Below are 22,315 nucleotides of genomic sequence, written 5' to 3'. Positions count from 1 at the left end.
AATCTGGTCGAGAAAATTCACTCGTCTGCTTGCGTTGTCTATTTGTGCTTGTTGTTTGTGGGTCGCGAAGCAAGATCGTCACTAGGTTCATCATAGGTTGGCAAGGACGCCACTAATTGGGCATCCTCTTGCATTCGCTTTTCTTTCTGGGCATAATGGGCCTTATTTAGTATTGTGCGGTCAGGCACAAATTTATCTGTATGAGGTAGCGGGTCACGGAGCTTTGACGTGAAAAAATCACTCATGTGATCCACACGGTTTTCGTTGCTATTGGGATGAAGTGTCTGCAATATTGGATTGTAGTCCGATCGAAGCTTCCTCCCCATCTCCTTTTCCAGACAGTAATCTTCGTGCGTGATCTTACCCAGAGACATGGCAGTAAAGTCTGAATTTTAAGGTCTAGTCTTCATTAAACGAAAGAGAACGTAAGATCGTTGAGAGTTCAGGCCGGTTCAAATGTGTCGCATATTCGACAGGTGTCATGCCTCCGGGACACTTTAGCATACCCTCAGCCTTAAGAAGAAGTTGGACGCAGTCTCTTCTATTGTTCATTATGGCCATTGACAAAGCTGTTTCGTCTGAAAACCGAGCAATCCCTGCTTCCCGCGTAACCAGTTCTGCAACAACAGCTGTAAAGCCCAATTCTGCTGCTATGATGAGAGCCGTTGATCCGTCTGTTGCCCGCATTCGTTCCTCAGCATGAAGCAGCTTTCGCACACAGCCAACCTGACCGGTGGATGCAGCATACATGAGCGCAGTCCTCCCTGCTGTATCTCGCTTTCCCTTTTCGTATGGAAGTAGCGCTTCACATATCTCTTCGTGCCCGGCTTCAGCAGCGTACATCAGTGCAGTCATCCCAATGATGTTGGCTGCTCCTGCATATTGTGGGGCCAATGTTCTACAAACCGCGACGTGTCCAGCAGCTGCAGCAGCCATGAGCGCTGTTTCGCCTGCCGGAGTTCTGAGGTTTAAACCGCACAACTTGAGTATGTCCACCAGCTCATTATCCCCAACCTTTGCTGCTATCATTAGAGGAGTGAGACCGTTATGGTCCTGCTTTTCCCCTTCCCATTTGGCAAGAATGGAAACAGCCTTATAGTTGTGGATGCCCATGGCGTGCATTAGAGCCGTTCTTCCAATAGAATCTACCATTCCTCCTTCCAAATTTGCAAGCCTTTTGACTATTTCCACATTCTCCCTCACAGCTGCCAGCATAAGAGCAGTTGTGCCGTCGTTCAAAGTCATAGTTGCTTCGTGCTTCGCCAGTACATCCACTGCTTCTTCGTGCTGGCCTTCCACGGCATACATCAGTGCTGTCTTTCCATTGCTGTAGTCCTGCATGCGAGTCTCTTTTTGGCCTGCAGTTCCGACACGCTCCAGAATGCTCCGAATAGCGTAAGTGTTTCCAACACTGGCTGCAAGCATGAGTGCTGAGACTCCTTCATGCGTACGCTTTCCCGCAAGAGCCAAGTGTCTGAGCACTTCATTGTTATCAAAATTAACAACGGCCAGCATCAATAATGTGGCATCAGAGCCTAGACCTTTAACGTTGGCAGACCTGGACTTGACTCTGTCCATGAGAGACAGCCTCGACTCGATGTCAGCGACAATCACCGCCTGACTAGCAGCTTGATAGTTCGGGACTGGTCGCGATTGCCTTAGATCTTCAATCTCTAAGGGCCTGGGCTTTTGGACAAGATGAGGAGGCTGAACCGATACAACAGCGGAGTCTGCAGGCAGTGAAGGATGTCCCACCATGTCATAAGGGATAGCTCGTTCGCTAGTGTCCGTAGCACCGAGTGGAGCGTATGTTCCATATGATGATTGGGTAGAGGGATGATGAGACTGCTCATATAGCATATTCTGCAGCGTATAGCTCGTTGGTGGTTGAAAGATATTACCAGCGGTGTTGGCTTCTGGGGATACCCTTGATGCTGTGGAAGCTCCGTTCCAATCAGGCTTAACTGGGCCATCTATCGCTTGTAGCGGTGACATAAGCTTCTCTACACCGGATCTATTAGACATTATATGGGAATCATAAAGCACCGGAGAATATTTGGCCGCATAACCATCTATATATGTTATTGCAGCGGGATCTCTATCTCTACGCTCAGTCCTGGAATCAACAGATGTAGGGATAACATCTGTTTGTGGCTGTGAAGCTACCGAGTTGGAGTATACAGTGGAGGTCGCAGGCGTGAACGTCTGCACCAGCTGTTTGGAAGGATCATAGCTATACGTTCCAGATCCATGCACTGTGAGCTGCTCTGGACGGTAAGCATTGGCGTGTGTCCTAAATGAAGAAGGAGACAGCTGGTTATACACTGCAGGTGCTGTGGAATTGTGAGCCCAAGAATATGATCCATTGTAGGCTGGAATATAATCCCTTTCGTACTTTTGTGTGGCAAGAAAGTGCTCTCTTATCGTGTCGAGGACGAGTGTGCACTGTTTTATAGAGCAAATGTACTCGGCAGAATAGCGATTGCCTGGTTCATAACGCAAAAGACCGTTAAGAAGGTTGCATATATCTTCTGAATAGCCTGGTAGAACGATGCGATTCTCGGCGGCTTCAGCCTGATTTCTTACTAACATTGGATTGGGGTCCTCAATAAACCGCTTCAGGGTGCACAACTCATACAAGATACACCCTAAGGACCACATCTCAGACTTATCACTATACTGGAGATGGAGAAGTATCTCAGGGGCACAGTAGCACTGCTTTTGGTGACTCATGAGCTTAGCATAGTTTGGGTTAACTATGAAAATTAAGTCTGTCAATAGCAACTTGACAAGTCCAGTTCTACAGACCACGCAATCCTGTGGTGTGATGAATCGCTTAAATATGGCGCAGATTGATTTTTTTTGAAATTGAAATAGAAAATAATACAGGGCCGAGGAGAGGTAGGCAGCAACCCGCCATACCACCTCCTCTATCATCGATTCATTTGTGCGGAGATGCGCTGCAACTAGAGTTTCCAGCGTCGAATCTTCCAGAAGTTCCGTCACTATGTACAGTTTCTTGGTCGTTGTGTCGTGGTAGATGTCATAAATCTTTGCTATGCATGGGTGTTCGATGGCTAGAAGCGCAGTAAATATCCCGGGATCAATGGCTATTGAGTCCTGTACTATATTTGAGTAAGATATCTCTCGGCAGGTGTAGAAGTTGCCTCCGTGTTTGCTCTCCACTCTGTATACCTTGTCATATCCACTCTGTGGCACTTCTGAGCAGAATCTGTACTTTTTGATGAATGCTTCGTACCCGATCAGGGAAATCATTGCAAAATTTCGCAATTTTTAAATAATATTAAACAGGACCACTCTTTCGTTTGCCTTCAAAGCCCCAATACGGACAACTGACGGGCTAGAGCAACCCTCAGCTCAGTGCTGGCGATATCTTTCACAACTTCCTTTGAAATGCTGACAATTTTGTTAATAAACTCTGGGGTCCGTGATAGGTTCTGCTCGAATTGGGTCAACGGAACAGTATTTCGGGCCAGAAGAATAATGGGAAGAAGAACCTGTTGGAAGAAGAAGGCCCGCGAATCGTCAGAACATGCCAGCTCACGTGCGAAGAATGCGAGCGTATTAGCGATATGCATCCATAAGGGTGGATTAAATGTATCTTCAAGTGCTCGTGTGGCCAAAAAGATGGGCAAGAGCAGCGGGATGGCAAACTGTGTCACAGTATTTGAGGCAGCAGTATCCGAGTCTTCCAGCCAATATAAGGGTAGGGAAAGATAAAAGCTGTCAAATGTGACGTGGGTGGTCCTCAAAAAGTTATATACAGAGATTGAAAAATAGAGGCATAGGATATCGCAAGACACGGCAGTAGAAGTCTTTAGGGTCTCGAAGCTCTCCGTCCCCAGTTCAGAGAGAAATCTGAGCACTATACTTTGAGAAATTTCAGCAGATGAAATTGTCGCCAAGAATTTTGCCAACCGTTCGATGGTCTCTTTATTTATGGAAACTTGTGTGACAGCTGGAGAGGAGTCACGCGCCTTCTTCGGTAATAGGACAGTCGCTATCCTTGATAGAACAGATTTGACTGCATCATCATCGGACTTTTCAGAGCTTTTAGGGGACGCCACATCCCCGAAAAAGAATGAAGCCAGCGGCGGCAAAGTTACCACCTTACTCCCTATAGGTAGCATGATTGTGACAGAACGTCGAGATTTTAAGATATCAGAGCTTATTGGTTCACCACGGAACAGCTGATGGAGCTGAGATGCCAGGGTTAAAAGGTTTGTAGAGCAGAACGAGCGCAGCTGTGGCAAAAAGATACTGCACAATATGTTATCTTGACAGCTATTTAAGCACAAAAGCTCATATATGCAATCTAGCAAAAGGGACAAGAATATATCGGTAGGAGTATAACGGCGGAGAATAGTCAAACAAAGTTGAGGGTATGACAGGGTTATGTTCCGCAGAGTTGTTACACTATTGTCTAAACTATTCAACTCTGCATATATTGCTCCCATCAACGCAATCATAGACTTGGATACATATTTGATGGAAGTATCCTCTAGATATGCCGCCTCTTCCAACCGCTTGTAGACGAGAGATAAATCAGAGACACAACTTGAGCTAGTCCTAATGCCTCCTGCCAATTTTTTGAGTAGAAGAAGATAGATACAAAGTGAAAGAATCACCACACTCGTCTCAAGTTTGAAGTTCCCCTGGCCTGGCTTCAGCTTTGAGTGTACTGGTTGTAGAGAAGTGGAGATAGTAGTGCTGTGTGTTTGGGCCGTCTTCAACGCCAAATCAACTAGACCTATTACCTCTGGAAGGCAAACGACCAAAACATGAGGCGCTAGATGGGAGATAATATTGGCATAGAACTTAAGGGATCCCAGGAGCATTAAGGCCATATAGGTGGCGCTTATCTGTGCTGTGTGCTTGAGAAGAGACGAGTCCTCTGTGTCTAGGCCCTTAAGATCCGCTGTTCTGGTCACTAGCTTAATCATTCCGTCGTGAATGATCACCGAGTAGTCAGCTTTAGTCTCAAAAGCGGCCACAACCTCCTTGCATAGTTCAAAGGGGCACATTAAAACCTTGCTGGCAATGGCATCGCCAGAGTAGGCGAAGACACTGCAAATAGACTGCAGGCTCGCTAAGGGTCCAGTGGAGAGAATAACATCTTTAATGCTGGGATAGATATCTAATTCAACAGCCAGGTCCGGTAAGGATGTAGAGATCACATTGAGAGCGTGCAAGCTTATTAAAATGCGTACCATGTGCATAACTACGTCGTTTAAGTTCTTAGCTCGCCACTTTTCTGTTGCGTGATTACTGTACTGGATGAAGGAGCATATGCTGATCCCGTAGAGAGCCGCATAGGTGTGATTTGCACCTCCGCTGTGCAGCTTAGAGCTAAGCTTAATCCACGCGTTTGGAGATGACGCAGACATGTACTCAGAAAGACGCAAGTACTCACACTGATCAGCAAAGTACCGAGAGAGATACGAAGAGGAGATTAGTTCGCGTTCTATCAGGCTTGACATCACTGCGCTGCTGGATGTAGATGACTTGGAGAGCGGAGCTAGCATCTTGAGAGAGTAGGTATGGACAGCATGACATGCAGCGTAAAGGCCTGATGAGTAATCGACTGAAAGAGCCAGGCCCCCAGAGCCTATTGTACCAGCCAATGCGCCGGAGACAAAGTGCGTTAGTGCGGCCTGCACCAAGAGATAGATATGAAAGTAATATTCCATCAATGAAATACTATCGGTCTCGACGCCATCCAGTAATCTACTTCTTTGCTGGCCAAGAATGCTTTTCAGCTGTTCCATAGTCCGCATATGCAAGCAGGTTTGATGAACAGTCATGCTAATCAATTGGTCCATGGTCCCAGGAAGCATAGAAGATGATGTGCACCAATCTTTGAATACATTAACAAATCTTGGCTGCCCGCTCTCATTTGGACCAAGTGCATCTTTCGTCCTAGTGCTTGCTTTTTCAGCTAGCTTAATACATGTTGACGATGGCAAGGCTATTCCTGTTGGTAAGGATAGTACATCATAAATAGTTCTGTCAACTGCCAGAGGAGCGTTTCTAATTCGTTGATACATGGAAGAGAACTTAGAAACGAGATCCTCGTGTAAGGGGATAGGCTGTCCTTTAGTTTGTTCCGACAATTGATAGTTTCCAGATAGATACTCCTTGATCTGTGAAGATCCCATCAAAATGGATACAAATCTTGACATGGTCATTTTAGAACTGAGAGCTATCTTTTCAGACAAGCACTCTGTCGTCAACACCACTATAGACCCCAATAAGATGCGCAAAGATGGTGCGTGCCCAATGAGTCGGATCTTGTGGTCACTGGGAAGCTCACCAATGACACGCGCAACATCATTGGAAATGGAGATCATAGCACGCTCGATCTCCTGTCCTTCGCCGCTCAAAAGGAAATTCCTAAAGCAGAGGCGGAATAGATCAAGCTCGTCCATATCCGGGTGGATCGTTTCGCCACTAAGAACGTGATAGAAATAGTCATCTTGAGAAATTGTAGAGTCTAGGACTGCTGATCCTTTCTTGGAGAAGAGTAACAAAAAGGGTACTGATGGATGCACAACTCCAGCAAGAAGAGGGAGGATGGCAATCAGTTCAGCTGGGGCCCTGGAAGTAGGAGAAGTAGAGCTATCAGCTAGGCATTCTGAGAGTACCGATAGGATGGCATCGGGCTTGGCATCTCTAATGGTCTTGCCACAAGATAGAATGGAGGACCCTATTCCTCTCACCTTTCCAAGAAAATCCAACCGCTCGACTATGTTAGATTGAATAGACAGTATAGAGCTCGGTGGCTGTGGCCGGAATATAGTTGCTGAAGCACAAGTCATGCTGGAGGCCTGCACGAGCACGCCAAGACAGTGCATATACAGATTAATCATACAATTAAGGGCAAGACCAGATATATCTTGACTATTAGCACTGGCAAGATTTGTTAGTACGTTCAGGAGATAGTAGAGAAGCAAGGATGTGGACGGTAAGTACGTCAGCTTTATCAAGTACACAGGGTATAGCCGGTATTTTTCTCCGGTAATAACACGCAGAAGGGACCAAAGACAAAAGTATGCGCGCTCTACTGCTATCTTGCTCCCTCTTTCGGCTCTTGATGATCCGGAACTCATCTCCTTCACCAGGCTTTCTTTCTGTCTTCTGAGCTCCATTGCTATGTCTTCGTCTAAACAGCTATAAGCGTCACTGAGTACCAGGTGGCCAATAGCCTTTGGGATGATGGGACAGTCTAGATTGGCAAAAATAACACTCTTAGAAAACAGTGGTAAAACAATTAGAGAATTGAGACAATGAAATAGAGTAACACAGATAAGAGAAGTTAAGTCTTCTGCTTCTTCGACGATCTCAATGAGCACTATAATGATATCTACTACTATTTGACGCAATACTTGATATGCTTCACGAGAGGAGCAAGTAAGTGAAGTGGCTAGAGTGACAAACTCTCCGACAAACCTTGGTTGCTCAGTCAAGAATGTTTTGAATTCAGACAGGCGCTGTTTAAAGAAGCACAAGGTTGCTCTAAGCAATTCTAACACAGACACACACTCAAAACCATCCAAGAAGTGCTTCGGAATCCATGCTGGAAAGCCTTTGGTCAGGGATACATAGAACGGCGTACGCGAAAGCTCAGAGCCAGGTATCAGGTAGATCATTAAAAAGCTAGCAAAGAAGACAAGTGTGTGCATATGTACTCCGCTGGCTTCAAGATCCTCATTGTAGATTACTATCCCTGTATCGAGGTGTCCGTCGGTCATGGCCAATTTAGCTAATATACAAAGGTTAATCATCTCAAATGAAAATTCGTCTGCGAGGCCCTGTGTGCTTGTATTGGTAAATAGATTTTTGTGCATACCGTTCCGAATTATGGTGTGGAATAGAGAGAGAACAAGTCGCGTGGTAGAAATCTTGAGCCTCCTGTTGAGAATTGCTCCAGTAAGAGATATAATCCCTCGTGACATGTCCTCTTTGGGTGAGGCTTGAAAGGTCAGTAAAAGGACATCACTTGCAATCTGGAGCAACGATAGAGATGAGTCGCGGCTTAGAAGGATCTCAACGCACAGGGCAATGAGAGATCCAGCTTCTCCAGCTTCCAGAGGGTTGCACCCGGTCACTGAAGCACAAGATTTCACGCAAGGCCGCGTCATCATCAAAAGCGTCTTTTGAATGTATGGAAACAGAGGAAAGCTCTCTGGCAAGCTGGTAGCCCCCAGGCTCATCAACTGAAAAATCTTGTCCTGTACACACTGGTCTTCCATCCCCAAAGAGTCTTTAAAAAGAGATGTACAATTGGATGCATAATTAATACTATACACTACACTACACTACTATACACTACCCTACCATACCATACCATACATCAACAGAATTGGGTGATCACCGAGCACGAGATTTTTGGCGCTGCCCTTTGCGGCCTGTCCAACATGATTTCCCAGATAAACCACCGCATACCGCCAGTTATCACTATCAAAGATGACGAGCTTCTTATCAACACGTGCTATGCAATCAAGGCCCTCTTCGAGGGACCCTTTCACCTTTTCACTACTCTCACACGAGAGTCCACCATGCGCTCTGCAACGCTTCTCCGCCGCTTCTTCTACATTGACGATCACAACTCAGAAAGCAAGAAGCACATGAGGGACCAGTTCCTCAGTGATACGAAGGTCAGGGGACAGGTAGCTATCATCGTTGCTATCCACACGCTGCGGACCCTCAACGTCACTATCGACAGTCTAGAAGTCATACACACGCGTATAGCCACCTTCCATCAGATGTACAAAGCAAATAGCATAGCGCGTCTCAAGGACTCCTCACTGATGGCGCGCTTCTTTGGCTTCAGAGATGTTGGTCATGTTTTAGAGTGCTATGGCCTGACGCTCCAGATCAAGAAGGAGGATCGAGTTCATGCCGAGTTTCAACAAATGGAGCGGCAGTTCATTGCAGCAACGAAGCTCGATCTCTACCGCGACATTGCCGTTGGGCTGTCTCTCTGCATGCTCAAGACGTATTGTAACTTTCTAGAAAAAGAGCAGTCCCCCCTTGTCTTTTCACAGGACGACCTCGATAGGCAGATAAAAACGGTTCACGACGTAGAGTTTGCAGCATACTTCGCCACTCCCATCCCTCTTTACCTGATAACAGCTGCAGAGGTCTCCATTTTCGTGATTTACTCATCGTGCATTATGAACTCCTTTACGAAGCACGCGGACGACTTTGTTGAATACGCTTGCTCTTGTGGGAAAATTCCATACTCGACAACAGTGGAGAGGTATAGGAAATACTACAAACAGTACGAGACAGAGCTGAGGGCACAGCTCAATCAGTAAATCCTATCAGCTCACCGTTCTCATCTCTTACAATCTTCCGCCCGTTATCGGGAAGCCCGCGGCGGGCAAAGAGCTCTGTCTCCTTGGGGGAGATGCCGCCTTCCCTGACGCGCTTGACCTGGAACTTGTGCTTCCCGGTGGCCTTGTGTGTCTCCAGCGCCTCTGCACTGATGAAGTACCTGTCGCAGATGATGCAGAAGTGCATGCCGTCCCCGGGGAGCAGGGGGTCGGGGTCCCTGTTCTTGATCTTCTCCACGTTCTCCGGGCTGAGCATCTCGAGGATCTCGTCGACGTCCTTTGTGCGGCGCTTGGTCTTCACCCTGCGGCTGACTTCGCGGTGGTTCGTCTTGTTCTTCTTGCGCGTCGCACCCCCCATTTTCGCCGGGGAAAAGCGGTTTCACCCGGATTCGAACCGGGGTTATGGGATTCAGAGTCCCATGTGCTAACCAACTACACTATGAAACCCTGGACGCGGGCCAGTCTACAGGATGCGCATTATATTTATATGGATAGTCTGCAGGCGTTTAAATGCATATCGACCTGCACATGCACACGCAGCTCTCCGACGGGGAGCACCCTCCGGAGACCGTTCTCGAGATGGCATACTCCAACGATACGGCCCTTTGCGCGCTCACAGACCACGACACACTGCAGGCGTACTTCCGCCTCGAGGCCCTCAATCTTCCAGACCTAGTCTTCCTTCCCGGAGTCGAGATCACCACGGAGAACCTCCTCGGCAAAGAGTCCCACTTGCTCGTTTATTTCCCGCGATTTGCAATGGGAACCGAAAGGGCCTTCAAGCGCCTCTCCCTAACCAAGCAAGACCCCCCTACCATGGCTGACATTGCAGGCCTCAAGGAACTAGAAACAGAACTATCTCTATTGCGCGAGAAAAGGATTGAAAGAGCAAAGCTTTGCCTCGAAGTTCTCTCATCAACCTACGGCCTTGATCTCTCGTGGGACGAGTTTTGCACCCTCAATAGGATAAACCAAAAGACCAGTACAGCAGACGGGACCATTGGGAGACCACACATTGCAAATTACCTAATTCACAAGGGCTACTGCACAACGGTAAGAGAGTCATTTGATAAATATCTGGCAAAAGAGCCGATAGAATCACTTAAAAAGGAAATGCTTCCTCTTCGGTACGCTATTACAAGAGCAATTCAGCTGGGAGGAGTCCCTGTCCTTGCTCATGCTTGTCTTAAGTATGATTGGGATGCTACCGTCAAGGTCCTTGAGGAGGCTGTTCAAAGCGGAATGAAGCATCTTGAGGTTTATCACCCTAGCCATACCCAGAAGAACATCCTCCACTTGAAGCAGTACTGTGACAGGCATGGCCTGACCGCCTCAATGGGATCCGATTTTCATGGAGACTCGCCACAATATAGTAGTCGCATACCACCCGGTGGGTATGAAGACGCCAGGCACCCAATTGACCCAGCGGAGAAGAAAAAATTGGTTCGCAGTCTCTTTAAGCAGAGTTCTTGATCCCATCACATATATCCGATATTATAGAGCCACATGGACCGTTAGCGCTAAGCGTCACCGCGTTGTGACCATGAGGAGACAGTATGGTCATCTCAACAAGTCCAAGAGTCCTGGACGCGTCCACCGAACCGCATACAACGGCCAGTAATAGAGCGCTAAAGTGAGTGTCCGTAACACAGAATGCCTCGTGGCCTACGAGGGCTTCGACTGCCTCTCTGTTGTTAAGACAGGCAGCAATCATCAGGGCAGTAAATCCTCCATGCATCCTTTTTTTCTTCCCAGTCGACAGAGTCAACAATATTGTATCGCAATCGTTTGTATATGCAGCTGCCATGAGCGCTGTGAGCCCCATATAGTTAGAGATGCCTGCTTCTGCTTCACAGAGCAGAGATATCAACGGCTTGTTTCTATCTAAAGCAGCGTATATGAGGGCAACGTTACCATCAGTATCTTTTATCTTTGCCTCTGCTTTAATCAGTGACGGAGGAACTCTGGGGTGACCTAACTTTGCTGCAAGCAGCAATGCCGTGTTTCCATCAGGACAGCGAATGCCACATTCATAATCAGCAAGATAGTCAACCACACTCATTGCGTTTGCCATGACAGCATGCATGAGAGCGGTATAGCCGTCAATGTCTACCTTTTTTGCCTCTGGAACGAGCAACTTCACGCAGTCTAGATGCCCTCTCCGGGCAGCTATCATGAGAGCCGTCAGCCCTTGGCTATTCCTCTTACCTAGATATTCGGTAATGAGAGTTTCTACTAGATCTGCACGTCCACTGGATGCTGCTACCATCAAGGGCGTTATGCCGTGAAGGGAAGAGTCTGGTTGGTAGAGTGGGGCTTCGGGCCCAGAAGAGCCCCAAAGGGCAAGTAGAGCAGAGAGGTATCGGTCGAGGGTAGCTAGACCTTTACGAGTGCTGCGGACACTTGCTAACCTTTCGCTACATATCTGAGAAACGTGGCTCCACTCCATCCTTGCTAGAGATATATCGAGGCACTCTGTATGCAACGGTCCATGACCAGACGGTTGGTCTCCCAAGGGTGCTTTTTCTTCATCTTTACGAGAGGTTGGAGCAGATAGTTGTGAGACCCAAAGAGTTCGATAGTAGTTACATGTAATGCAAGGAGAACTAGTTACAGTGTCTTTGCAAAGCGCTAGAAGCTCCACAACATGCTTGTTTCCCGAAAGCATGGCATGCTCTATAGCTGAATCCAAGGAGAGAATGCGTGGGGAAAGATCGGCAATGAGAAGCTTGACTGCATCTATGTGTCCGTTACTTGCGGCGTGATCCAGAGGCGTCCAGCCGTTTGCATCCTTCATGGTTCCGTAGTAAGGAAGGAGCACAGGTATCGTAGCCGTGACTCCCTCGGCTGCAGCTAATGTGAGAGGCGTGTGCCCAAACTCATTGAGCCCAATAGTTTCTCGCGTTAGAAGATACTGACAGGCATCAACGCTCCCATTAAGGGCTGCAATTATAGTAGCAGTGTTTCCCTGGCCGTTGCTAAGGTTGAGCTCGTCATCTGCAAGCAGTCTCACCATCTCCATGTCATTTGTCCAAGCAGCGTACATAAGCCCTGTAAAGCCTAGATCATCACGAACACGCTTGAACTTATCTAAATTAGCGTTTACAAAGGCATAGTCGTGCCTTCTAATGGCGTTGAACCAAAGTTCTCTGGATAACATTTTAACTGGGCGTCCAGGACTTGTCTGCCAGCACAGGCAGCCCTCAACGCTGAGTCATAAACACTAGACATTGCTGTAATTAAAGAGGTCTTTTCCTGGGCAGAAAGATTGGGATCCGTAGCAAATTGTGTGATCAGTGAGAATGCTTGGTGTGCATGGTCAGCAGCGATACTTTCGCAGGTCGAGAGAGTTGTGCTTGAGACTTTTTTTGGTGCCAATTCCTTGTCTGCGTCACCATTTGGGAGAAGACAGCTATGAATGTTCACCTCAAAGGATGTGTTGGGCTTCATATAGAGTGTTGATGACGATCTCTCACACGTAGCAATAATAAAGGCGCCAAAATTGTGCAGTGGCGCCAAGCCGTGTATAGGTGCTGGGAGCGTCAAGGTAGAAGGGTCAAAAGGAACCAGTGCAAGTCCACTCTCACCCTGACTCTTGGATGCTTCACACTTGGAATAACGAAACAAGTGAAGGCAATGAAAGCCTTTTCTGTAAAGAGCTATCCACAAGTTCTTCTTGTGCTGCAGGACGCATCCAAGAACGGGAAGGATGGGTGGCCCGGTGACCACCACAGTGAAACGGTTCTCTCCAGCAACGTCAGACTCGCTATCTATGATCTGGATAGTTTCTGTCTCTGCTAATGGCGCTTCCGAAAGGTTCTGAAGCAATTGAAGCGGAGACAACTTGTTGTCCTCTATGGAGACCACCTCCACACGTAGTGTTGGCACAAGTGTTGCCACGCCATTGGACATGCCATAGTGCTCTGCTACAGGCATGCGTGTGAGACGAATATCCCTTCGCCCATCTGGATCCCAGCTGGCTTCAAACAATGATACGCCGTCTCCCAACAAAGCCACTCCATTGCTTGTGCTCAGCAGGATACTATTCTTCCCACGCAGATTCTCGAGAACAGTGGTTCCAGCCGTAAGACAAGTCCGTAGGTGCATTAACTCTTACCCTGCTTATTTACTTCCTCGCCTTACCTCCTTACCTCCGGCCTGTGAACAGCTCAGAAATCGAACTAGCAACTATTCTGGAGGTCTCTACATAAAGGGAGGCTGCGTTCCGGCATAGTTTAAGTTCTGCAGATGTTGGAGGCCGGTTGAACGAGGACTTCGAGAAAACCTTCTGGAAAACAATGGTGGAAACATCTAAGATAGTATTTTGCCAGTACAGCCTATTCCTCGCCTCTGTCAGCTCCTTCTTAGCCTTCATAACATCATCACGAAAAGTTTCCATTTTTGATGTTTAGTCATCCATCGCCTATCTTCTAATACGGCCCACTCTCTGATTGAATGAAGTTGTGTCGTGAATTCACGGAACTATCACGCACTTCTCAGCCGAAATTCCACAAATAAACAGCCAAGCAACTAATTTTTCTTGGTTGGCTTCTTAATGAGCTCTGCTTTACAAATTGGAGAGCTTTTCGGGAAGTATGCTAAGACTGGATACATAAGTGAAGACGGGTTCATTTTGGCCGTTATTTCCCTTGTTGGACACCCGCCCATACAGGACTTCTTGTTACAACTGGGCTTTCAAGACAAGGATGGGCTTACATACAGAGAATTCTCTGATGCGATGAAGGAACTGCTTCGCACGGTTAACAATGAACCTCCTTCACCTGAAGATCTTGCCTCTGCGCTGCAGACGGTCTTCCCGAAGAGTACCTTGACTCTCTCAGAATTTGTTTCAGCATTTCAGCACAACGCCACTATGTTAGGTTTAGATGATGTGACTGAAGAATTATTAGTCGGACTATACCAATATGCAGGAGGTCTAGACACGATAAGCTTAGCACAGTTCACAGACTTCATACACCTGCATGCGGGCAGGTACTGAGGCAGATACTGAGTTTACGGTGAATTCACTCTGTTGACTCCGCAACCAGAACCGTAGAAGCAAACTGCAGAAATCTAATCACAAACAGATGGGCGGCATCAAAACGTTCACTTAGCCTTAATGGCTGCTTCATCTGCCAATTTGGTAGAGCAGAGCACAAACGGTAGATAGGGATTCTCAGCTTCAACATCCACGTCATAGACCCTCTGGTCGCACCCGTTCAACAGCTCATTGAACGAATAGTTGACAATTTGTTTGAGCCCTTTCCTGGTTACTCCGCTGCTCATGAACATGAGCATTTGGAAGTCTGCGCCAAAGCGAAGCTGGGCCTCTATATACAGCTCTAGAATAGAGGTGTCAATGGCAAGTGCCAAACAGGCAGCAAGAGTACTTTCAATGTGCTGTTGAAAGGCCTTCTCACGGTCAGCCTTCACGTGCGTTAGGGTCGCCAATCTTCCTTCCGAACCAGCGTCTGCTTCTTCGGGAATGTACTCCCTAACAATCCACTTCTTCTCTCGGAAGTAATCTAGACAGCGTTGCTGGTCTTTCTTGAAGAGAATAACCGAGAAGAGAGCGTGTGTGGAGTCATCCTTCAGCCTACGAGCAGACCCTGGAACAACGCCCAACACTGCACTGTCCCCATCAAGTGGAAGGGTTGGTGTTACTGTTGGTTGATCAGGCCTTCCTTTCTTCTTCGCCCCATCAGCATCCTCACAGCCGAGAGCAGCATACTCAGCAAGAAATTCATTAACGCCTGTCTTTGGCACTACGATAAGACAACACGTGAGATAGTCAGTGGTAAAGAAATCGTCAAGGTTCTGCACATTGACGTACTTGGCCAGAGAACATGACAACAGGCTGACATCGTTCATCTTTTCAAAGGCCTTAATCTCAGCATCCACCTTATTATACTCAGCCAGTAGGTTGGTGTATTTCGTGTTGAGGCGTGTGAATTCCTCCTGGCAACGATCGTATTCCAGAAACACGCTCTCTATTGTATGACTTGTCAGCACCCTCTCGCGAGTAAAGTCCAACCAGAAGAGCTCACGAAGTCGCGAGTTTTGATCAGTAACGAAAACGGTGTAATCGAAGTGCTTTCCCATCTTCTCTTTACCCGTGTAGATAACCCTTTCATATCTTTCTAGCAGGCCAAGCACAGACACCTTAAGCTTCTTGACTTGGTCGTGGACCGTAAGACACTGATCCACTGGCAGCGAGAGTCGCTCAGAAACCAGCACAGGCTCAACAACGCCACCGTTAGAGGCCTGTCTCAATTTCAGGAGATAGTTGAACTTCCTGTCGTTAGTGGCAAACCCATAAACTGTCAGGAGAGTCGGTTGATTCTTCTTTTGCTTAGGGTTTGCAGAGTGTTGGCCATCGGATCTAAGGACTGGCATATTATTGACTGTCACGCTTGTGGTGCCTTTATGGGACGGCTCAATGGCTTTGATTGTGTTTTTCACCACGAAAAGACCGATGTCCGAGCGATCCTGTGGCTTTGTGCTCATGGTGGAGCAGCAAGATGCATCACTCATGACGAAGACTTGATGCTCCGATAGAGTTTCGGTGCTTACAACACTGTGATTTGGCATTTTCGATATCTAGACCAAGGGCGCCGAGAGAGAGTGTCGAAAGAGAGTACCGAAAGGTTTTTTAGTTTTTGCAATGGCTAAGGTCGCTATTGGGTTGACCAATAGCATCTTGAATATGCTCAGTCAAGTCGACAATACAGCAAGGGATTGGTCGGACTGTGCCAGAGCTTTCCAGAAAACTCTTGAGCTTGTCCAGCGTGCCGACCAGTTTGACGAATTGTATTCTCCTGTCGCGGTTTCCCAGAAGCTGTCTTACGGACTCCTGCCACATTTGCAGACAGGAGTGCACGCCTGTTGCATGGAAATAATTCAGCTGCTTCTTACGTTACAATCACCAGATGGCTTGAGTCGGACGGCGCATGTACTGCTGCAACCTCTCTTGGACTTTATGCCGCTCTCAAAGATACAGACACGAGAAGCCCTTCTAGACATTATCCAGACTGTGTACGAGAGGATGGATAAGAAGGCATTTTCCTCCATGTTCTTTTCCATTATAATCTCGCTTTGCTCTGTACAAATGGTCGAAACTGACCCCCTGTCTGCTCGTACGTTCGACCTTGTCATTTCGTGGATGAAGGACCCCCTCTGCTGCAAGGCGGTCATGTCAGCCATCCTTGACGTGATTGCTTTTGAACAGGCGACCACTCTTGAGCGCACCAACGCCTTTCTGCTCCTTTCACGATATCTTTCAAAGGAAGATGCGTCCTCCTCTATCCCTGAGCAATCATGTCTTCTCAATCTGCAGCCTCCCGCACAATGCGCTATAGATTTGCTTAGGTTGAAAGCTACTGCTTCACGCTTACTATTGGCTAATAGTGACATGGTGCTTGTGAAGGCGTTATTTGATATCCTTCCCCGGTTACTGCACATAGATAGCCTTTTATATGACCCTGCAGCCTATTCCATTGAGTATCTTTCAGATCCCAATGCGATGAGTGACACCGACTGCCGCAAGTTGGAGGATCTGTGTACTAATTACGTATTTTTCTTTGCGTGCACTACTCACCTCAGTATAGATGATGCCGGGGTTCGAGCCCGCTGCCATAAATATCTTATCGACGAGGTTCCAGATTGTCTTTTGAGTTGCTATGCTTATAACGCACTTCTATTTTTCTGCTGTGCCGAACAGTACTTGACAGCGATGGATGCCGGGTCTCCTGGTATGCTTACCGCACTGGCCACTTTTCTTCCTCTTCGCTTAACAGGGGTGCTGCAACTGCTAGCTCCCCTATTGCAAGAAGCTACAGTCGTATCCACCATATACATAGATGCACTGATGTGTGTTCTTCCATATATCTTGACTGTGTCTCCGTATTCTAAACTTGGAGCCGCGTTCACAGAGCTTTTTACTGCCACCTCAAATATTACCGTTATGCTTTATCGCTCCCTCTGTGTAACAAGCTCTCACGGATGGCCATCACTTAAGCTCAAATTCACTACTGATAAACCGGATGAATCTGGTGCCGATGGTCTTATTCTCCATCATGTGGGACCCATGTACGCTCAGATAGTCTTTACACGTAGGCATACGGATCTCCGGTTTGCTCAGCGATTAGAGGTATACCTCTCCTATCTTCCCCGTCTCATAGCGTCAGTACAAGCACCTCTCGAGCTTACGCACTCGGTTCTGGACACATTAGGAGATAAGATTTACAATGTAGGAAGCAACCTTGCAATGGTTGCCGTAGAATTAGTCGCTAGCCTTCTTTTTAGCGGAGCCTCTCTCCTAGTAAGTAGTTTCGTAACAAAAGCTTCGCTCAATTGTTCCAAAGATACATTTGTATTAGCTAATAAGTTACTCGTCGTTTGTACAGAACCGGCGACACGGCACCTCTTGTGGGTCCTGTTAACGGAGAGCCAGTACTGGACACAACAGCACAATGTTTTGTTCAACCAATATAACGACCTGTTGCAGTGCGTCAAGAAGGCTATCGGTGCAATAATACCGAACTTTCAAGAGGATAACTGGCAAACAGAGGCAGATCCCGTACCAATTGACACGCTCTATTTGCTCTTTTACGTGGTCTGCCTCAAAGTTCTGGAGGCAGAATCCGAGGATAGGAGTACGCTTTTGGAAATACTGGCTGCGTACTGCTCGTTTGGAAATGCGGCCTTCACGACTTCAGGCTTCAACAGTGCTCATCGGCTTTACTTTCTTCTTCACATCCACCTACTGTTCTTTGGCCTTTTCCAAAGCTTTGAACGATTCAGCCCACTATTTATTAACTTCGTTACATCACTTCCCAAGGACAACCACGAGAAGCTTCTTCTGCTGAGAAGTGCATTTTTCGGTTCATCAGACGTCAATTGCACAATTTGGTCCACACCGCCAACTGACGGCGTGGAACAGCCACAGATAACAGTCGATGCATTCAATAGCACATTTCTTTCACTATATTTAGATTTTGCTGGGTATCTGCTTCTATCCCACCCAAGGTCTGTTGATTCACCGGGTTCAGACAAGTCGGTGCACCATACTGAGTCTACCTCATCAGCAATAGAAGCCAGGTTTAAGCAGTTGAGCTTGTGTCGCCCTACTCAGCTCCTTTTTGACGTATGTGAGAGCATCTATAGCCAAAGTGATTCGCCCTCTCCTGTCATGGAGGATGTGTTGGCTTTTCTTTTCTCCCTTCTATTTTGTCGACAATTGCCTGGCTTAGCCGAAGAATATAGTGTCCATCTTATGGAGGAGTTACGGCAGCCGCGCGGAGCTGCACTTGTGCTAATGTATGACGTTCTACAGAGATGCATAGAAATGCACTCTATACCTGATGCATTTGACATTTTGATATATGAAATGGTAGGTACAATGGCTAGGCAGGATGCGGTTGATACCCAGTCGTCATACTTTAAGATCATCTCGCTTCTAGTTGATTCGCTTGATGGGTCTCTCTACCTGTTGCATGCGGCCTTTAGACTGAGCGAGACACGTCTTAATTTAGATGTCGATTTGGAAAAGACAGATGGTCTCACACATTTATCCATGCAATCCAACTCTCCGGTCGATGTCGATAGGCTTGTTTTTTCTTTGCAATCCTTTACCCATATAGTATTGGTTTTTGGGCACAAACTCATAGAAAATTTAACGGTAGGAAAACTAACCGTTTGCCTACTCAATCCTTCTCTCACGCGGAGCTTTTTGTGCACGGATGAATCAGTGGACTGCCCAGGTAGCCCCCTAGAGGCACTGCTAGACTTGTTGATTGTTCTTCTTTTGGAGCACAGGGTGTTCCTGGCTACGCAGCGTCCACCCTCTGAAGGCGATGTGCTTCTTCCTGCGCGCATGATTGCTCTAAGGTGCTTGAGCTGCCTTATTAGCGCCATGCTGGAGGGTGCTTCTTCTGATCATCAGCTGAATAACCATCTTGTTCGAATGATAAACAAGCTCTCCTACGTCTTTTGGCAGCAAGTTTCTGGGTTGATCAGGCATTCAGACACTCTTTCGCCCCTTCTTACAGACGTATTTATTTGTCTTTTGAACGCAAGCTTTGACGTTTTCTCCCACCTGTGTGCCTCTGGAAAGACGATCTATGGCACCTCTTCCAGGACCACGCTTTTTCTTGTACGTTACTTTCAAGTGCTCTCATCTCCGCAACAGACCTTCTTTTCCTTTATGCAAAGGAACCCTCGCTTGGTCTCTGCGACATTGGCAACGTTTGAGAGACTCAACATATTGTATCAGATAACAGCAGCAGAGGCTAGCCAGTTCACAAATACATCCTCAACCGCTGACTTGCCCGCAGACTTACTAGGTATTCCAGGAGCTCCCCTTCAGCAGCTGTTGTTGGAATACAAACACGTTATCGAGGTGGCTCCCTTTTGCTCCACAATCAAGGAATCCACTAATACTCTAACAAAAGATTGGGATAAGTCTTTCAAGGAGATCCTTGCAAATGGCCCTGACGGATCAACAAGGAAGGCAGGAATGGATAAACGTGCATTCTTGCCCGCACCGTGTCGCCTCCAGCCGCTGTGCTTATTTGCTTGGTTCCTCCTGTACGGTATATTGAACGACTATGTCCTAGACTCTAATCTCTTGTCTTATCTTAGTTCAGTGGTGCGGATTCTAGTGTTCTATAGCTATAAAAAGACCCCACAAACACCGGGAATCTCTGCACTAGCCTTTGAGACTCAGGCCAAGCACATCAACAAAGAGGTTGTAACGCCATTTTCGGGAGATTTTCAAGTCATATATGCATACCCCCGACTACTGCGTGTGGCGCTACGATTGTGCCTAAAGAATAGCGCAAACACTAAGACTATCTTCGACCGTGTGCTGAAGCCTCTTTTGTGTTACAATTCTTATCACTACGCTCTTGGATGTCTCCTCATTGCTGGAAAAGAAAAGTCTCATTACATATATTACTTCCTCATAAAGCCCTTTTTGGATACAGGATGCGATAACACGCTCTCTGCACCAGACAGCCCTTCCTGTGGCGCCGTTAGACTCTCTGCCCAGAGCCTTCTTCTGGCGTTCTTATCTGTGCAGGATCTTATGTACAACCTCCAAACACGCCCTTACCCAGAGGTTAACCAGGTGGTGAATAGACCACTACGCGAGTTGCTGGTGTCTCTTAGTGGGATGAACGGTCGTGACGCATTAGACCTTTTCATGGTTGCATTTCAGTCCGAGGCTATGGGAACAATAGCTGTGGGCTCCACTCCCTTGGTATCAAGATATGTAATAGACCTTATCACTGTGCTCTTGTTCACCACTCAGACGCTCAATGATTGCAACGCGACGCTACTTCCTGCAATCACCAGGTTAACCAGGTCAACGTTCGGTATTGAGTTTGGAGCACCTGGAGGCTTCCTTGCTGATACTGCATTCACAGCTCAGATGACTTCAGTGGCATCATCGTCTACAATGACTATGAATGCAACAAGCACTGGGTTAAAGTTACCCAAAATACTAAAGGTAGTGTCCTCCACCAATGAGCACTCTCTGTTTAGCATAAGTGCGTACATGTCAATAGACTATCTCTTAGCGTTGGCTCGCTGTATTTCCCTTGCGCACTCTATTCTAGCCCACTGCCAATCTAAGACAACCCCCTCGGCAGACGAGAAGGTTTTGCAATCCATTAAGGATATCCTCATGGAGAGAACAAAGTTCATTATCGAGCTACAGCTGAAGAAGCTGACAGACGGGACTCGCATCAAATCGCCTAATATCGTTTTAGACCACATTGCACTAATAGTGCTTGCAGGCGCAGGGTCAATGGATGTGCTGGACATACTTCAGATGGAACCTTCTGCCATAGCCGTGACCCGACAACTCACCCATGCAAGCACTCCAACAGATAAGCAGGCAGGAACCAAGCTCGCCTCCACGGTATGCCATCAGATTTTGTTTCTTCTGAAAGAACTGAACTTCCTAAAAACCCCTAAAAAGGTCTCAGCAGGAGTAGCAGACTTTGCTATGCACGTAGTGCAGCTTTTGGCTCATATTTCTTTCGCCAGCGACTCCCAGCTCATTGCTGATATCATTGCACAGATAGTAGTTGCTCCAGAAGTGCTGTGCATTCTCTTGCAGAGTACAGCGTTCAACAGTCTAGCCCAAATCATGGGGCGTTCCACCGCTTTAACCCTAGAAGGAGTAGCTGATAAGTTAGCGAAAGGTGTTGTGCCTAAAAGGATAAGCATGGCTCAGTGTAAAAAAATAGTTGCGACAGTGACAAGCACCGAACTTACAGATATGATAGACTTACTAGGAAACAAGGACAGAGATAATCTTATTCTTAGCGTCTCTAGGATATCTGAAGATATGATTAAGTCGTTTGTGTTGGCAAAAATAATATACCATTTTGCAGATACTCACCAAGCAAAGGAAGTGCTTACAAAATACTGCACCGAGCTCTTAGGCACATTACAAACCTATCTTGATAACGTCTTCAATCAAACGAAGGAGTACCTGCCTGATACGGCAATCCTAAGTGGTAAGCCAGGGAAGGGAGCATCAGAGACAGCGTCTTCTCAAATTGTTTTGCGTGCCGGAGTCTGCAAACTTTACGGGAAATTGTTCCTTATCAACGCATGCATAGCCAATGTTCCTGCTGAAATGAGTACTGAGGTTCACAGCCTAATTCTCTCTTTAAATACCGCTTTAAACTTTGCCATGAAAGTGGTAAACTCAGCACGTACATCTAATCACTCGGGCAAGAACACGACGGACTCCGCTGGAAAGTTCCTTCCAACCAGAAGGACTATAAACGGAACTGTTTCGCTGATTCAGAGTACACTTGGTGAGAGGTTCAAGAGAATCTCTTGGTCTGTATCAATGTTAGACAGCTCTACCAAGAAAATAGGCCTCCATGATACTATTTGCGATGCTCTCAACCAAGTCTGCACGCTGCTCTGCACGTAAT

General features: G+C 47.1%; 12 protein-coding genes and 1 non-coding gene across 13 annotated transcripts; 4 read left to right on the top strand and 9 right to left on the bottom strand.

Moving 5' to 3' along the window:
* Positions 1 to 38: 38 nt before the first annotated feature.
* GL50803_008937 (uncharacterized protein) lies at positions 39 to 374 on the bottom strand (the record flags this gene model as incomplete). The annotated part of the gene is made up of 1 exon (XM_001708164.1): positions 39 to 374. One exon carries the CDS (start codon positions 372 to 374, stop codon positions 39 to 41), a length of 336 nt encoding a protein of 111 aa, XP_001708216.1.
* A 25-nt stretch (positions 375 to 399) lies between these two features.
* GL50803_0016879 (Kinase, NEK) lies at positions 400 to 3,276 on the bottom strand (the record flags this gene model as incomplete). The annotated part of the gene is made up of 1 exon (XM_001708165.1): positions 400 to 3,276. The coding sequence occupies one exon, from the start codon at positions 3,274 to 3,276 to the stop codon at positions 400 to 402; it is 2,877 nt and encodes a 958-aa protein (XP_001708217.1).
* A 56-nt stretch (positions 3,277 to 3,332) lies between these two features.
* GL50803_0061304 (uncharacterized protein) lies at positions 3,333 to 8,273 on the bottom strand (the record flags this gene model as incomplete). Its single annotated transcript, XM_038046266.1, has 1 exon — positions 3,333 to 8,273. One exon carries the CDS (start codon positions 8,271 to 8,273, stop codon positions 3,333 to 3,335), a length of 4,941 nt encoding a protein of 1,646 aa, XP_037901697.1.
* A 165-nt stretch (positions 8,274 to 8,438) lies between these two features.
* On the top strand, positions 8,439 to 9,341 carry GL50803_0016876 (uncharacterized protein; the record flags this gene model as incomplete). Its single annotated transcript, XM_001708166.1, has 1 exon — positions 8,439 to 9,341. The coding sequence occupies one exon, from the start codon at positions 8,439 to 8,441 to the stop codon at positions 9,339 to 9,341; it is 903 nt and encodes a 300-aa protein (XP_001708218.1).
* Positions 9,331 to 9,717, bottom strand: GL50803_0016877 (Zinc finger domain; the record flags this gene model as incomplete). The annotated part of the gene is made up of 1 exon (XM_001708167.1): positions 9,331 to 9,717. The coding sequence occupies one exon, from the start codon at positions 9,715 to 9,717 to the stop codon at positions 9,331 to 9,333; it is 387 nt and encodes a 128-aa protein (XP_001708219.1).
* Positions 9,718 to 9,733: 16 nt separating this feature from the next.
* On the bottom strand, positions 9,734 to 9,806 carry GL50803_00t0018. The gene has a single exon. It is a non-coding gene; the product is annotated as a tRNA-Gln (tRNA).
* A 63-nt stretch (positions 9,807 to 9,869) lies between these two features.
* Positions 9,870 to 10,832, top strand: GL50803_008929 (Metal-dependent phosphoesterases, putative; the record flags this gene model as incomplete). The annotated part of the gene is made up of 1 exon (XM_001708171.1): positions 9,870 to 10,832. The coding sequence occupies one exon, from the start codon at positions 9,870 to 9,872 to the stop codon at positions 10,830 to 10,832; it is 963 nt and encodes a 320-aa protein (XP_001708223.1).
* GL50803_008928 (Ankyrin repeat protein 1) lies at positions 10,816 to 12,519 on the bottom strand (the record flags this gene model as incomplete). The annotated part of the gene is made up of 1 exon (XM_001708172.1): positions 10,816 to 12,519. One exon carries the CDS (start codon positions 12,517 to 12,519, stop codon positions 10,816 to 10,818), a length of 1,704 nt encoding a protein of 567 aa, XP_001708224.1.
* On the bottom strand, positions 12,462 to 13,466 carry GL50803_0016875 (uncharacterized protein; the record flags this gene model as incomplete). Its single annotated transcript, XM_038045889.1, has 1 exon — positions 12,462 to 13,466. One exon carries the CDS (start codon positions 13,464 to 13,466, stop codon positions 12,462 to 12,464), a length of 1,005 nt encoding a protein of 334 aa, XP_037901696.1.
* A 40-nt stretch (positions 13,467 to 13,506) lies between these two features.
* Positions 13,507 to 13,758, bottom strand: GL50803_0061303 (uncharacterized protein; the record flags this gene model as incomplete). The annotated part of the gene is made up of 1 exon (XM_038046265.1): positions 13,507 to 13,758. The coding sequence occupies one exon, from the start codon at positions 13,756 to 13,758 to the stop codon at positions 13,507 to 13,509; it is 252 nt and encodes an 83-aa protein (XP_037901695.1).
* Positions 13,759 to 13,914: 156 nt separating this feature from the next.
* On the top strand, positions 13,915 to 14,358 carry GL50803_0012921 (uncharacterized protein; the record flags this gene model as incomplete). Its single annotated transcript, XM_001708174.1, has 1 exon — positions 13,915 to 14,358. One exon carries the CDS (start codon positions 13,915 to 13,917, stop codon positions 14,356 to 14,358), a length of 444 nt encoding a protein of 147 aa, XP_001708226.1.
* A 107-nt stretch (positions 14,359 to 14,465) lies between these two features.
* Positions 14,466 to 15,950, bottom strand: GL50803_0087058 (Vacuolar ATP synthase subunit C; the record flags this gene model as incomplete). The annotated part of the gene is made up of 1 exon (XM_001708175.1): positions 14,466 to 15,950. One exon carries the CDS (start codon positions 15,948 to 15,950, stop codon positions 14,466 to 14,468), a length of 1,485 nt encoding a protein of 494 aa, XP_001708227.1.
* A 73-nt stretch (positions 15,951 to 16,023) lies between these two features.
* Positions 16,024 to 22,314, top strand: GL50803_0087056 (uncharacterized protein; the record flags this gene model as incomplete). The annotated part of the gene is made up of 1 exon (XM_038046378.1): positions 16,024 to 22,314. One exon carries the CDS (start codon positions 16,024 to 16,026, stop codon positions 22,312 to 22,314), a length of 6,291 nt encoding a protein of 2,096 aa, XP_037901694.1.
* Between the last annotated feature and the right edge of the window lies 1 nt (position 22,315).

The sequence above is a fragment of the Giardia intestinalis genome, chromosome 2 (genome assembly GCF_000002435.2).
Source record: "Giardia intestinalis strain WB C6 chromosome 2, whole genome shotgun sequence".
Lineage (NCBI taxonomy): Eukaryota > Fornicata > Diplomonadida > Hexamitidae > Giardia > Giardia duodenalis.
Note: the sequence above shows the minus strand (reverse complement) of the source record. Positions and strands in the feature narration are given on the sequence as shown.